The 16345-nt window shown below is 40.4% G+C and overlaps 1 protein-coding gene across 2 annotated transcripts in view; it reads right to left on the bottom strand.

The window, feature by feature from the left end:
* METTL25 (methyltransferase like 25) overlaps positions 1-16345 on the bottom strand; it is a 109866-nt gene that overhangs the window by 91998 nt on the left and 1523 nt on the right. For both annotated transcript variants that reach the window (XR_009764440.1, XM_061639647.1), the window contains exons 2-3: positions 10048-10212; positions 4528-4634 (exon numbers count right to left, since the gene is read on the bottom strand). Coding sequence is in view for 1 of the 2 variants with exons in the window: in XM_061639647.1 (XP_061495631.1) it covers positions 4528-4634; positions 10048-10212 (272 nt within the window). In the remaining variant the exon portion in view is untranslated. The remainder of the gene's footprint in view (positions 1-4527; positions 4635-10047; positions 10213-16345) is intronic.

Below are 16345 nucleotides of genomic sequence, written 5' to 3' on the forward strand. Positions count from 1 at the left end.
TAACTTTAGACCTCACTGGACTGGCAAGAGCTGCCTGTGAGTCTCCGTTTGCAAACATAATAAAGCTTTGGTTTGAAACCTTGGGTCTCACGTTGTTTGAGTATTGGGATCTCATCCAGCGGTACGAACCTCGGAATTGAGTGTAACAACTTGGCGAAGCCAGCCAGGAGATTCCTCTGGTGACCCGTCGACTCCTTGGGCCGCGCCGGAGAGCCAGGGGTAGAGCGCTCCAGGTCGTTTTGGCCTGCCCTGGGGCCGGGCAGATCGGAGAGCAAGTAGCACGATGGTATCAATTGAGGACTCCCTTTTAGAGACTCGAGCAAACCAACGCCCATCCGGACACGGACTCCCCTTCCCGTCGAAACCCGGTAAGCATTGCGGGAATCTAAGGAAAGGTGGGAGGATGAGAGCCTACTGAAAATCCCAGGGATCCTGTGGCAGGTGGAATCCCCATCTGACCTGGTGCGTGAGTGTGACTGAGACGCAAAGGTGTTTGCGAAGTGAGTGTGGAGTCTGGATTCACGGTTCCGTCTATCCCGCGAGGGAAGCGGCTGGAGAAGGACGAAGCGAGAGAAGTGGTGTGTGCCAGTTGGGTCAGGGTTGAAACCCCAAGAATGGGAGTAGGGGCATCCAAACGGAAGAGAGGGACACCCCTTAATTTAGTGTTAAAACATAAAAACTGGTTTTTGGGGAGATATGGGGAGGGGATAGTATCTAATAAGGGAATGAAAATGTGTTGCCAGAAGGTGTGGCCAAGTTGGGGAGTAGGCTGGCCAGAGGAAGGAACGTTTGATTTAAATGTTATTCAAGCTGTTTGTAAACAAACCAAGACAGATGGGTATGCAGATTCAGCACCATATGCCGAAGTGTGGAAAGCCGTGGTGGAGGCTAGACCACAATGGCTTGTTGAATATGAATGTATAAAACTTGGTAAAATAATGTTGGTAGCCAGATCCGGAGGTCAGAAGCCCAAGGAAGGTTTGAAAGACTGGAAATGGAGGGGCAATATGGAAAAAGCATTTAGAGAATTAAAATCAGCACTGAGTCAACCCCTAGTGCTTGCCTTGCCTAACGACCAGAAGCCCTATAGACTCTATGTCACTGAAAAGAACGGAGTGGCTTCAGGGGTGTCGGCTCAACAGTGGGGCGACGGGTGGAGACCTTTGGGATTTTACTCGAAGATTCTGGACCCAGTAGCAAAAGGGTGGCCGTCTTGTTTACGTGCAGTAGCAGCAGCAGCGGTATTACTGAAAAAGGCTGAGAAAATTGTTTTGGGAGCCCCCTTAAACATTCAGGGACCCCACGACGTTGCAAAAATTCTGAGATCAAAGGCAGATAAAGTATTGAATCCTTCCAGGCAAACAGCATACGAGCAAACCTTGGGCATTTTATCCATTTCAACGTCTTCAAAATGACTTTGCAGAATTGCCCAGAACAAATGGGTATAGATATTTGCTAGTAATCATTGATCAGCTTACAGGATGGCCAGAAGCGTATCCTTGCAGAAATAACACAGCTGCAACGGTAGCTAAAGTATTGTTGAAAGAAATCATTCCACGTTTTATGCTACCAGAAGTAATTGAATCTGATCAAGGACCACATTTTGTCTCAAAGATTGTACAGGGTGTTGCAACCACTTTGGGAATACAATGGAAGTTACACACTCCATGGAGGCCCCAATCCTCTGGCCAGATTGAGAGATGTAATCGTTCTCTAAAATTGATTGTGGTAAAGATCTGTAGAGAAACCAAGTTAAAATGGCCTGAGGCTTTGCCATTAGCTTTGACTCGACTTTGATCTACGCCAAGGGGTGAGACTAAATTAACACCTTATGAGATGCTGTATGGCAGACCTCCTGATCTGGGTATAAGGAAGGGGCAAGGAGTATCTTTGATAATAGGGGAAACACAGTTAAGAGAATATATAATTGCCCTGCAGTCTGTTTTACATGATCTCCATAGGTACGCCAGAGAATTCCAGAGGTTGCCATTGGAAGGTCCAATCCACCAGTTCCAGCCAGGTGACTGGGTCCGTGTTAAGAACTGGCAGAAAGATTCTCTAACTGACAACTGGGGACCACCACAACAAGTCTTGTTGACAATCCACGCCGCAATCAAAGTCAGCGGGAACCCGAAGTGGATCCATACAGATCGGATCAAATCTTCCTCCCAAGCAGTGGAGGCAGGCAAGGAGACAGCGCAGGGTCTCCCATCAGCTGAGGGACGGAAGAAGAGCCCAGAAGAAAATTGGCTTTCGGAAACAGTGCCCGGTTTCGGCCTGAAAATTAAATTGCGGAGAATGCAGTGACTTTTGATATCTTCCAGCACCATCTAGTGGGCATCTGTAGAATTATTTGGTTATTGTTTTAAGTGCCTTTATATTATATCTTAGGTATAAGTTCTTTAGATAAGAATATGTTTTTAACCATTTTATTGTTGATATCCTCTATAGGAGCAGAGGGAGGTATCGTGGAATTAACCAGAAATATTTCTAAAACGTTTAACCTGACCAATTGCTGGATATGTACCCCACTAGTAATACAGCTGGGACAAATACCTTTATACCCACTCCCTCTAACAGTTTTGGAATTAGCAGTGGATTATAGAAACAATCAAACCTAGGAAAAGGAGGATACTGTACAAGTTACACCTAGGAAAGGCCTTTGGTGCTGGGAAAATTACGAAGGTACAGGTCCATTTGTAGGACATTCTCCCTGTGTGAACACTCGCAAATGGACCACAGTACCTGTTTGGCCCAATGGGATTGTGTGTAATAGTTCAGCTCATAATGATACGCACATCAAGGGCCATGAGTGTACATGTAACTCTTGGGATTCCTTGGTCAAAGAGTGTTACAACCAATCAAATTCAGGTTGCCAATGCCACCACTGTAAGACCCATCCAGATTCGTTCTTTTCATCCTGGATATGCCGCCATTTAAATTTCAGTGGTACCTACAAAGATGTAACACGAAGAGTACGATGGGTAAATCAATCAGGTCACGTACAAGTGTGGAATAGCTCACTAGCCCACCGAGATTCATGGTATGGAAAACACTCCTTATCATGTAAGGCAGGCACCAATAGAAATTCTGCCTTCTTAATATGTAATCATACTTCCCAAAATAGTATCTCATATAGACCTTTTTATGGTTCATGGTATTCTACCCTTCAAGAGGGAGGTTTATCAGAATTTAATGGTTCCTTAACAAAGACTCAGACATCCATTTGGGCAGATGGAAAGAAAGCTCTCAAACACCATTGGTTTGTGTGTGGGACAACTGCATATACTTCCCTACCAAAGGGATGGACAGGTTCTTGTTATATGGCTTATTTAATTCCACATGTACACATACAGCCCAAGGGAGACCATATATTTCGACCCCTGTATACAAACAACAAAAGGAAAAGGGGGAGCGTATTACACCAAGGGAATCATCAATGGGGAAGTAAAGTATGGACCCCCCAAGATTTAATAGATTATTATGAACCGTTGACCTGGTCAGCAATCGGATTACAAACATCCAGGCATTTAACAAATGGAGTGCTTAGGTTACAAGCAGTGGTCGAAATTGTAGCAAATGCAACTGCGGATGCCATAAAACTCTTGACACAAGAAATAACTCAGATTCGGAATAAGGTAATTTTACATCAAGAAGGACTGGACTTACTATTAGCAAATTCTGGAGGACTATGCACAGTCTTAAATACTAGTAAAGATTGCTGCATAGAAATAGATGATAAATCTGAAATTGTTAATCAGTTAGTGGATCATGCTAAAAGGATAGCATATGCTGGGGATCAACACTGGAATGGAGTGGATATCAGCTGGTTGTGGAACTGGCTCCCAAATTGGGGTTGGATAAGGCATATGTTTGTGATTTTTTGTATAATACTATTAATTTTGTTGCTTCTTCCATGTATTTTGCCATGTGTCAGGTGTATGATGGAAAATGCGATGAAGAATTTAGTGCAAATGATGGTCAGGTATCAAAGACTAAACCTAGAGGATTGCATGATTTAATTCTCTAAATGCTTTTGAGGGAGGATTGTTAGAATGTAAAATTTTGAATTGATTTGTTCCATGTGAAATAGATCTTTAGTAAAAGCCAATGTTAAGTTGTCTGACATGCAAGGGTTAAGGGATGAAGGCCGACACTGGAACAACAAGTAAGACTCACATATTTTGTATCATCTTGTGGTGCTGTGCGTGACTATGCCAGGCCAAGACAAGACTCCCAAGACTCCCACCTGTGTGCTTTGTGCAATCTGCCTAGTGATAGAAGAATGTATCTATGCTTGTGAGAACTGTAACTTTAGACCTCACTGGACTGGCAAGAGCTGCCTGTGAGTCTCCGTTTGCAAACGTAATAAAGCTTTGGTTTGAAACCTTGAGTCTCACGTTGTTTGAGTATTGGGATCTCATCCAGCGGTACGAACCTCGGAATTGAGTGTAACACTAGGACTGGAAGAAGCATGACTATTTTCTTTTTTTAAGTACACAATTTTAAATCTTAAATTTTTTTTACCTGGTTTAAGCCACAATACTTTGCAATGCCATCAACTAACTCCGACATCAACTGCACTTCATGTGACTTCTTATTATTCATGAAGTCATCTGTTTTTATCTCTACATCTGATCAAAACAAAAAATGCAAGTAAATTAGAAGTGTTTGAACTTCTGCATAATCAATTACATACCAATTCAGAAAAAAAATATTTTGCACCAGTTGGTTTTCATCTAATAAATTAGATAATATCCACATTGTTTTAGCTTAAAAAAACCTGTATATTATCTTTCAAAAGCACTAATGAAAAATGTCATTTAAAAGTATAAGATTTAGTGACCTTTTGCATAATCTCATTTACAAAATAAATATTAAAATTATTTATTAGATTTATTAGTTACTTGTTAATCGAAGATCTCCCAGCAACTTACAATAATACTAAAACACAAATAATATACCATAAAAACAAAACAACAACAACAACCTCCATAACAGCCACAGGAAGCTTTGGCAGCACACTAATAACAAACAGTCATCTTAAATCGATCAAAAACCTGGGAAAAAGATACCTGGCACTGAAAATATGTTAATGAAAGCACTAGGCACACCTCACTGGGGAGCACATTCCACAGATGGGGAGCCACAAGTTAAAAGGTCCTCTCTAATTCTCTCCATATGTAGCTCTCAAATGGGAGCTTGGTCTCTCTAAAGGGGTCTAAACTCCTCCCTAGATACCTACATAAGGTGATATATTAAATATATACATATTCTGCTCACTTCAGCAATATTTTTCCTCTAGTCCCCAACACTGCTGGACAATAGGAGAACCTGCTTGTTATGCAATTGTTTTATGTCCTTCTGTGATATGTCTGGCTCTCAAATAACTTACTGTAGGCCCACGTGTCTTCTGCTTATTTCCCTAAGATTGTTTGCCCAAAGACCAGGGATAGGGACAGAAGCATATGTCACTGCTTGATCTGACCTCATAAATTACAACAACCACATGTAGGATGCTAATAAAAGCTTGTGTAGAGCCACCCCATATCAGGCCATTTTGTTTAAAGGAGTTCACCATGTCAATTTGTTCTATTAGATGGAAAGTCTCTACACCCAAGCAAGACATCTGCAAGTACTGGCATGGAAACTAGGGATGTGGCAAGTAACTAAAAAGCACTTATAACAGCTAGTCACTGTGACAGACTACGTGCATGCAGACAAGGACTCCAAAATCAAGCTGGAGTAGACAAGTGGTGAGTCAGTGGTAACAGCCATTCTAGCTCCTCAACACAGTATTTCTGCCAAGGAGGGCACTAGAACTGTGTTTCCCCAAGGTGCCTTGTGGAAACATGACACTAATCATGCCCATTTTAACCAAAGAGAAGACTGCTGCCAGGACCGGCACCAGACTGTAGCAGGCCCTTACACATCAGACTGCAGGGGCTCTAGAAGGCATGCCTGCCATCACATAAGGGGGGGCATGTTGACATCCCCAACACAACTTTGTGTGATGGCAAGCATATGCACACAGTGTGCTGACACGGCACTGCAGTGCCACAGGAAGTCATGCAGCCAATCCGCACCTGCAGAGGGTGTTGCCTGGGAGGGTAACTGTCACTCCACACCAGCATCAGGTCACAGGGCAAACACTCTGTCACCTGATGCTAGTAGAGAGCGGGAGCTGTTCCCGCCCAGCCCCAGCAGCAGGGGCCCCTCTCAGTGCCAGGTCTCATTGGCCAGTGTCCAACTTGGCTGCCCGCTGGCACTGGGCCTGGGTGCTACCATCATTTCCTCCTTCTTCTGCCCCAGGTAAACTTGAAGACCGTTGGGGGACAGGGGAAGAGAAACAATGTGGAAGCAAACACAGTGGTGGATGCTTTCAGCACCCATGTTTTGTACACACTTACTCAAAGTGCATGCAAAACATCAATACTCTGCATGCACTCCCCTGGAGCACACATGAAGGAACAAGCCCTTCAGGGGAAAACAAAAAAGGTGTGCCTCAATAATGAAAACTCTGAATGCATTAATCATGCACTACGGGAGATCCACATTGTTCAGTAATATATGCTGAGGCCTTTATCTCATTATCTTGAGAAGAACCATTTACTTTGGTAGTGTGAAATCCCTTTCACTTTATATTTTTAAACTCAGACCTCAGTTTCTCAGTTTGAACTCTGCAGCAATTAACAGGAGCCTGTGGGAACTTTGAGAAAAGCTATCCTGCTGGTGGTGGGAAATGGCAATCTGGATACACTCAAGAAACAAGACAGCTTTTCTACAGTCAGATTCATGCCCTCTTTCTTGCATTACTGCACTTCCGTATTATTGTCATCTTTCAAGAAACTGATCATCAGACCTTATCTCTATTCATTCTTGAAAATGAACATGCCAATATTGATGCCTGAAGTCTTATTTAAATGTATGTTGAGAACTGAATTGTGATCATGAGCATCGTGAGATTTTCCATGCCAAGATCTGAAAGGTGTGTGCTTTTGAACATATGATAGTACATACAAGAACTGTCAGCATACAACAATGGTTTTATCAACTGACAAATAGTGACATAAAATTTAATATTGACGAACAAAATACAAAGAAGGCACAAGCATACCATGTCATTTTCTGTTTTGCTATCAATGTTGAGAAAAGATTGATTAAAATTTAGGTTTCCATAAATGCTAGCTGGGATCCAACAAGCTGCATGTGGAATGAACCACCTGAATTTTCAGAAAAGCTGCTCAAGGGACATCTCGGAGCAAGATTCAATGTAGCACAAAGGGCTGCAGTTGGGAAATAAAATCAGCAAGCCCTACACACAGTGCATGCAGAAGTCTCTTCTGCTGCCACAAGGGGCTTCCTTGGAATAATTTCCAAAGGGGAGCATTATTGAAAATCTTCCTTCAAAAATCAACAATAATATTATGGCAAAGATTATATTTTTATTAAATGCATTACTAACTGGAATAATACTCCACAATTGCATGTGCATTCAGTAGCATTTATCTGGTTGTGGCAGAGGCACACAAGAACCACCTAATTGATTAATTAATAAAAGTAATATACTGAAATGCTCTACTTCTAATTCACTGCTTTTCAGAATAAAGATACATATCTGATGTTGTAAAATTAATTATTGTTACCCAGGTGATTTCATGAAGCCTAAAGCTCACTGAACTTTGATCAGAGGGGTTCCAATAATGCTATGACCATAATAAGGTGAATCAGTAACACCAAATATCATGCCCCAAAATAAATTCCTTCTCTGCAGAGAAATCATATCTCCCAATCATTTTATAAGCAAGTAATTGATACTTGAAGGAAACCATTTGAAAGAAGCTTTGGTGGCAGACGCTTCACAAATGCTTAAGCACTCTATAGTTCCACTAATGTTTCATGAGGCCAAAACTCTTTTGGGGGATATACAAACTGTTGCACTTTAATTTAAGAGGAAAATGATGCCTTTGTAAATGTTATTCTAGTGGTAGATAGCATGTTTGGTTATTTCTAAGCAGGCTGTGTAGCTCTTCAAAGCAATTGTTGTTATGTGCCTTCAAGACGATTTCTATTTATTTATTTATTAATTTGCATTTTGGATACTTTATTCATAGCGTTTTCATGGAAGGAGGTATTCAGAGATGGTTTACCATTACCTTCCTCTGAGTTTGGATGCATCTTAGTCTAATGTCTCAAGTTTGACCATTCCGTCTTGGGTGACCCTGCTGGGAGTCTAGCCTCTTGGTCTAGACTCCTGACGGCATTGTTCTCAGCTTCTTCAACACTCTCAAACCCCCTCACCATGTTAAGGTGTGTGTCCTAGAGGAGGCTTCAAAGCAATAGACATATTTTTCTTCTTATGAAAAAGTGAAAGAATTTTCAGAACAATATGTTTGAATAACATTCCTCTTTGTGCACTCTAAAAATGCAATTTGTTCAAGAACATGTTTCAACAGTTAACAGATGTGCGTTTTTGAAAAACAGAAATGAATCTAGGAATGTCTAGAAAACATTCAAAATTTAACGATCCTAGTGATCGTATGAAAATACCATATTACAACTCTGAAAGTTGAGTATTTGGCTTTACCAGGTTACTGCCAAGGAATTCCATTCTAGTTAATAGTTTTCTTTAAATTAATTTATTTATTTACCGCCCCATAGCCGAAGCTCTTTGGGCAGTTTACAGCAATTAAAAACAATAAAAACAAATATACAAATTTTAAAACACAAAAAACAATTTAAAAACAATTTAAATTTTTTTTAAAAAAGAATTTAAAAACACATGCTAAAATGCCTGGGAGAAGTGGAAATGTTGTTAAATACAAGGAACTTGTATTTAAATATTGTTAAATACAAGGAACTTACTCTTGATTCAGTTTTGCTCTATTTTTATAGTTTCAGATTATATTAAAATTATGTGTCTCATTCATAATGGTTATCAGTTTTGTCTCTACTATGTAAGTTTTACCATATTATAAGAAGAAAGCTGGCAATTGTAAACTGTAAAGAAAGGAAAATTGATCCCAAATGCCAAGAGGCAGTTAAAAATTGAGTGTGAAATTGAGAATGAGGGACCTAGATGTAAGAAGTACTAAATATATCACTACTATAGCCACGGTCCTGAATCATGTGACTAACACTGCTATCTCAGTGTGGCCGTGATTGCTTTCAGTTTTAAACAGAAGCTTCCAATACAATGCAGTTGTATTGATTGGAGGGAGAGCTGTTCAAAGAAATCAGGAGTTCCAATGGGCATATTTAAGAAATCAAGCACAGCCAAGAGAAAGATTAACATTTAAACTGATGCAAAAATGATGTCTGAAGAGATGACTAGGGCTGAAATCCTAGATATGCTTCACTGTAAATAAGAATGTGCAAAGGTCACACATACACTTTTGTTAGATTTTTCTTCCCAACAGAAGGACGGAGGATTTGCAAACTTATAGTTATGAAGTGCTGAGTTTATTTGTCTCATTTTTTTTACACTTTTCAAAAAAGTGAGAGCTGCTTCAAGTGATCAAATAATACCACTTCAGTGGCACGCTTTGCAAAAGGGGCCAAAAATGTTGCTGGAATTGATGGTACATCATAATACAATGTCAATTTCAGGCACATTTCCATTTGCAAAGAGCGTGGTAGAAGCTTCCCAGTTGCTTGGAGTGGCTCTTAACTTGCCTCTGGACCACCTTGTAATTGTAAGTAGTGATACACGTACTTCCCACTTATTCTTCCCACTCCACCCAGATGTTCGTCCCTCCTCAACCCTGGAAGGCTTCCCCCCACATTGAGCACCCTACTAAGTGTACCCAAAGAAGTTCCTGTGAGAACTTCAGATTAGCTCTACCTGGAAGTAAGATCCACTGAACAGAGGGGATTTATTTCTGAGTAGAAATATATTGGATTTCTATATAAGTTTTAGATTAGAAATTTCTGGATTGCTTAGAAAAGAAATCCAGAATGTCACCATGCATGCAAACCAAGAACAAGTGAATAGAAAGGAAAAGGCTTTAAGAAGATATAAAAAGAGATTCTAAGGTTGTAACTTACCTGACCTAGGCTGCTGTGTCCCATTCAGTGCTTCTAGCATCTGTTCTAATGCGATACACACCCCAAGGTTTGGCATGGAGTAATATTTAGCAGCTAGGGCAAAAGCCTGCACGTTGATTAGCCTCTGAGAATTTTCACAGAAAATGTTGTAAAACTTACAGTTATCTGTAAAAAAAGAAGAGGGAATGAAAATGGCATCAGTCTAGAAAACAACCTTCAATAAATTGAAACACACATACATATAAATTATCTTGCTTATATTAACTGATTTTGTATTGCTTCATAATTTAATTTTACTTACAGAATTTACAAAGCAAGTTAGATCAACCATTCCCTAAAATCTCATTCAGAAAAAATGCTGTTTTTCCTTGTTCAGAATCCATGTATCCACAGCTCAACAAGCTGCTCTCTAATCATAAGTGTGGAAAATGGGAGGCTATGGCTGCAATTAAAAGACCCTCAGGATGTTGTGAATGCATGGAAGCTACTGCTCTTCATCCCAGTATACTCCACTTGGTTAGGCTCTAGTAGATGTAGGACTTTCCATAGGACTACTTGTAAGATGTTTACAATATCAACAATTCTACCATAATTTATTCAATTCAGGCAAAGATACCAACACTTGCATTTTATCTATTGTGGGGCAGCTGTAAAGAACATCATCTTGTATCAACTTGGTACACCAACTGCTTACTCAAGGTTTGACTTTGGTTGTCTTAGACATCATGAAGGAATATGGTATGGGAACAAGTAAATGCAGGCCCCAAGTATTGTCAAGTTATAAGATTCAAACTCCTGTGGCACTGCCCGTAACTACAAAAAAATCAGATTCATACACAGAGTGTGCTCTAGCACCATTATAAACATTAGATTAAAAGTATTAGATAAAAAATAAAGATACTGGTTTACTATGAAAGAGCTTGCAGGTTACATACAGAAGCAAGGTAAAGCTTTTTTTTAATAAGAGTGCAAGTACAGATTTTTCAAAAAACACTCAAAGGTAGTTTGATCAAATAACATTCTGAAATGGAAAATGAAAAAATAAAAACTCTGAGCCAGCTCATTTCTGATATTCAGAGTCAGGCTACCTATGAAAAAGGAGTAAAGTTATATGCTAATGTATATGCAGAGGGAAGACTCATTTACTTCAAAGCTCAATGCAATCCAACAAAAACTGGATATCCACAAAAAGATTTTGTAACCTTCCACAAATCACACTGTGAGTTCTGATAAGCGGAGATAGAATCACAGCTTGAAACTGCTAGAACTTATGTACTGATGCAAGGCAAATATATATCTAGCCATTGTGCAACCTTAAATTTATGAGAGAAATGAACTTCATATATAAAATGTCTTTCTGTAATGAAAAAGTATGTGTATTTGTTTCTGGCTTGTTTTTAAAGGTAAAACAGAAATAGCTAGATTCTAATGTATGCTCAGAGTTAAGCTTCACTTTCAATTTACAGGTATAGCAGGAGCTCCTACAATACCTGCTGGGATAAAACAGAAATCTAAACAATGATCAACAGTGTCAACAAACTCTTAAGGTCTGTTGATTTCTTTTCGAGGTCAGCATCTTGCTCTTTTTCTTTTGTAGGTAAAAACAGTGTAAGATTAATGTAGCCAAGACATCCAAAGAGAAGTCAGAACATCTCACAAACATAAGGTAGCATTCAAAAGACACTACAGATCTAAAATGTTCTCCAGAAACTTGGAAAAGCAGAAGCCCAGTTCCCAACTTTACCTTGGGCTCATCTCCTTTTCTAGAGCAAGAGAAGAAAAGTAGATGAGGTAAAGACTTGAGTCAGCAGCAACACTTCTGTGAATGAAGCACAGTACTTCTGACAGAGAAGCTAGCATCAAAAGAAAAGCTATTGAAAATGGAAGAGTGGGGAAAAGAATATGGAAGTTGGCAATCCCTGCTCAGAAACAAAAGGAGGCTTCCTTAAACTATGTGGTAATGTTCAGTAGCTTGAAAAAAGTAAGAATAGGTTTCATTTATTTACTGCACTTCCCAGCTCATCCTTCAGGAACCACAGAAAAGCTTACACGAGACTTCCAAAGACTTATTATTTATAAAACTAACGTGTAGGCAATATACAGACTTTAAAGAATAAGGCCATACTTGTCTACAAGCTCAAAAATAGACATGATACAAAAGGGAAAAGGAATGAGAAGGGAAGAAGAAAAGACTCTTTTAGGGAGGGGGAGACAAATGGCAATCGCTCCCAGCGTTAACCAGGCTGACACATCCTTAGCTGCATCGTGCTCTTAAGTCCATCTCTGGTTTGAAAATACCAACTTTGTGCCACTTGATGATGCTGCTGTGCGAGAAACAGGAGTGAAGGAGGTAGCTAAAGTTGGCGTTTCTTCACCTATTGCGTTCTGAGGGGGGGAAATAAGAAAGCCAACATGCTAGGATAATGAGTATCTAAATTTATAATTTGTTGGTAGCACTGGGATGGGGCACACAATACTTAAGCAGTAGTAGCACATTTAAATAACACAGCCTGAGGAAACTGTCAATGTCAGGCCAGCTATTTAGGAATCTGATGCTAGTTATCTGCAGCTGGAAATCACCATTTTGAATATAAACCTGTATGCATGCTCAGGAATGGGAACTTTGCCAGGAAGTGGGCCTGAATATGGTCCTTGGGCACATGACACAACAACCACATGGAAGCTAAAAAGGTATGAGTCTAGTTGCCAGTGCTTGAATAGAAGTCTGCATGGGAACATTTGCGTTCCATAATGGAAATAAAAATACTAAAATAAAATAATCTCCTCTGGACCCAACAAACATTCATCAGCAAATTTGATTGTAATAGTTTATGTCTTAAATCAGAAACCAGGGTTTCTTTCTGCCTCAGGTGTTTAAATGTAGCATAACAAAGCTAGAATGAGTGTTATTCACAATTATTACTATTGTGAAAGATCACTGTCAGTTTTGCACAAAAATGTCAGGGCAGGCCCCAACACTGTGCTATTTTAGGGGACTGGTTAAAACATGGCTGTTTAAACAAACATTTAGCATAGTGGTTTGAGTGTTGGGCTACGACCTGGGAGACCAGGGTTCGAATCCCCACATAGCCATGAAGCTCACTGGGTGACCTTGGGCCAGTAACTGCCTCTCAGCCTCAGAGGGAGGCAATGGTAAACCCCCTCTGAATACTGCTTACCATGAAAATCCTATACATAGGGTCGCCATAAGTCGGGATTGACTTGAAGGCAGTCCATTTCCATTTCATTTTTTCCCCTAATACTAATTCCCCTTTGTGGTTACGTTTTATTATACAGTGTTTGACATGTTACGATTTAAAAAAAAAAATCTTTTCAATATATAAAATGACATTGTTAAATATGCATCGATAATGTCAAGCAAAATTGTTTATCACATTCTAGTATCCTCCCACTTGGACTACTGTAACGCACTGTAGGTGGGGCTGTCATTGAAGACAGTCTGGAGGCTGCAACTTGTACAGAAAGGGACTGCTAGGTTGGTAAGTGAGGCAGCCTATTGGACCATGTGTCACTGCTCCTGAAAGTTCTGCATGGACTGCTGGTGAACTACCAAGCCCAAATCAAGGTGTTAGTACTAGGATATGGTTTGGACTCGGAGTACCTAAAGGTGCAAAATGGAAATGGACTGCCTTCAAGTCAATCCCGACTTATGCCGACCCTATGAATAGGGATTTCATGGTAAGCGGTATTCAGAGGGGGTTTACCAATGCCTCCCTCTGAGGCTAGTCCTCCCCAGCTGGCCAGGGCCTGCTAAGCTTGCCACAGCTCCACAAGCCAGCCCCTTCCTTGTCCGCAACTGCCAGCTGGGGGGCAACTGGGCTCCTTGGGACTATGCAGCTTTCCCACGGCTGCACAGGTGGCAGGGCACGTAACCCATGAGCCACTCCCTGTGGGGGTGATCTTTAGCTGGCCCTTGACACCCAGAAGACACAAGCGGGGATTTGAACTCACAGACTATGGACTCCCAGACAGGCTCTCCTCCCCACTGTGCAACTCACCCTAATATCAGTCATCTTAGCCCCTAAGATCAGCAGGGAGACCTTGTTGGTTGTGCTGCCTCTGGCTGCTGCCCAGTTGCAGGTTGACCTGTGACAGAGCCTTCTCAGTGGTGTTTCCCCAATTATAGAATGTCTCCCTGATGAGATGTGCTTGTCTCCTGCATTACTGATATTCAAGAGAAATTTTAAAACATTCCTGTTCACCCAGGCATTTGATGGCTGAGAGATACTGGTCATAGTTACTGTGAAATTAATAATGGTGAGGGTAGATTATTGCTTCTAAATGTTTTCAGATGTTCTAAATGTTTTAACTGTTCTAAATGTTTTACATTTTTAATTGTTTTAAATATGTTCTTGTTTGATTTTAAATCATACTGTTTTAACTCTTTACTGTTTGCCATGCTAGGCTCCTTTGAGAGGAAGGGCAGGATACAAATTCAATAAACAAACAAACAAATAAATATAAATAAATAAATGCCTAAATATATCATTTCAGATAATGCTTTCATCATATAAATATTTGAGTGTATAAGCACCTAATTACAATTTAACAAAAAATTATTTTATCTTACTGAAGATCATCAAGAAATGCAACGATTTATCACGAGGCCGTTTGGTAAGTCGCTTTCAGTTCACTGAGGGCTCATCCAGACTTTACAGCTGATGGGCGGTTCTGGGGCATTTCCCCTTGCTCCTTTTCCTCATTCCAGTCAACCACGTATCTGCACTTTTGCGCATGTGCGAGAATAAGCCCAGGAAAATTGAACCAATCATCGCAATGGTGGGGTGTTGGGGGGGGTCTGCAACTACTGCGCAGATGCATTTAATTTTTTGCCAGTCTGCAAACTGGGTGGCCGCTCTGGGTGAGATCTGCAATGCACAGCAAGTGAGAAAGGGGGGGGGTCGGTTTCAGCCTGCCTCGGAAAGCTTTGTCAATTTCATTCTACTTGCTGGGGGTTTTGCTTCAAATCAGAAAAGCATACATTGGTTTAAGTGTAATATGGCAAATACAAACAAGAAAAAGGCTTCTGGTCAGTTTCAAGCCTGCTCTTGAAAGCTTTGTCAATTTCATTCTCTGTGGGAAGGAAAGGGAGAAGGAGGGGGTGACACTTTCCTGCTTTTTTAGAGAAATAAGTGCAATTGTCAGCGTGTGTATCTCCTTAAATATCAATAAAGGCAGAAAAGCATACATTCATTTAAGCATAATATCACAAATACAAACAAGGCAGGCATGAAACCGACCAGCAGCCTTTCCTTCCAGGCCAGAACTCCTTTACAGCCATAAATAAAATATCATACAGAATGAAATTACAATGTACCATTTGTAATGCAGTAATATTGAGAGCATTGGTCAGGGGTCTGGTTACTTTTGCAAGGCACTGTATGTATTGACATGTTAAGGTCCAGAGTAGAAAACTGGAAATTTGGGGAAATACTGAAAGTGATGTTGAAAACATGCTTTTTAGATGTTGCAGAATGCGGAACACTTTTAGGTGTCTGATCCAGAAGTGCAGTCTACAAATCTACCAAACAGAAGCTATATGGCGACAAGAGCTCTGAACAGTACAGGTTGCCACTCCTCTTGCTTATTTCATAATTTTTTGCAATTTTTAATGACAATGAAGCTAGTTAATGTGTGGAAAGAGACACACAAAACCAAGAAACAAATTCTCATTAAGTTTGTTTCTGTTCATGCAAATCTTGAGTTTTCTGAACAAAATGCACAGTAATTCTGTATAGATTCTATATAGAAATTTGTGCTAATATCTTCAAGTGTCTATTTATGTACTAGTTCAGTTGGTTGGCTTTATCTACAGCCCTTGTCAGAAGCTTATTTGCTGCAGTTAACTTTGCAAAGTCATACTGGTCTAAGTCTCCCCCTGCTTGCAGTGCCCTATGGTTTGTCAGCAAACACTTTCCTCCTATTACCATGGCTGATGCTCCCTGTACCTCTTCTCCCCCCCCCCAAGAAACCCAAGAGACTTAAATTTTTCATCCTTCTCCAGTTATGGGTAGGGGAGAGTTGTGGGAATATTGCAAATGATATCTGCCTTATCACACTCAGGCTAAAATTTGTCCAGGGTCCTCCACTTGCTGACCCCTGGCCCACAATTACCACCTTTGTTGTGAATGATGATGATGATGATTCACTCTTGATATGCTCAGTTCTGAACATCACTTTTTGATTCTGTTCTAGGACTGTGTAATGGTGGGTCTACATACCTGTGGTGATCTTGCTCCGAGCACCTTGCGACTTTTTACTGCTAAGCCTGAAATCA

The sequence above is a fragment of the Rhineura floridana genome, chromosome 8, assembly GCF_030035675.1.
Source record: "Rhineura floridana isolate rRhiFlo1 chromosome 8, rRhiFlo1.hap2, whole genome shotgun sequence".
Taxonomy (NCBI): Eukaryota; Metazoa; Chordata; class Lepidosauria; order Squamata; family Rhineuridae; genus Rhineura; species Rhineura floridana.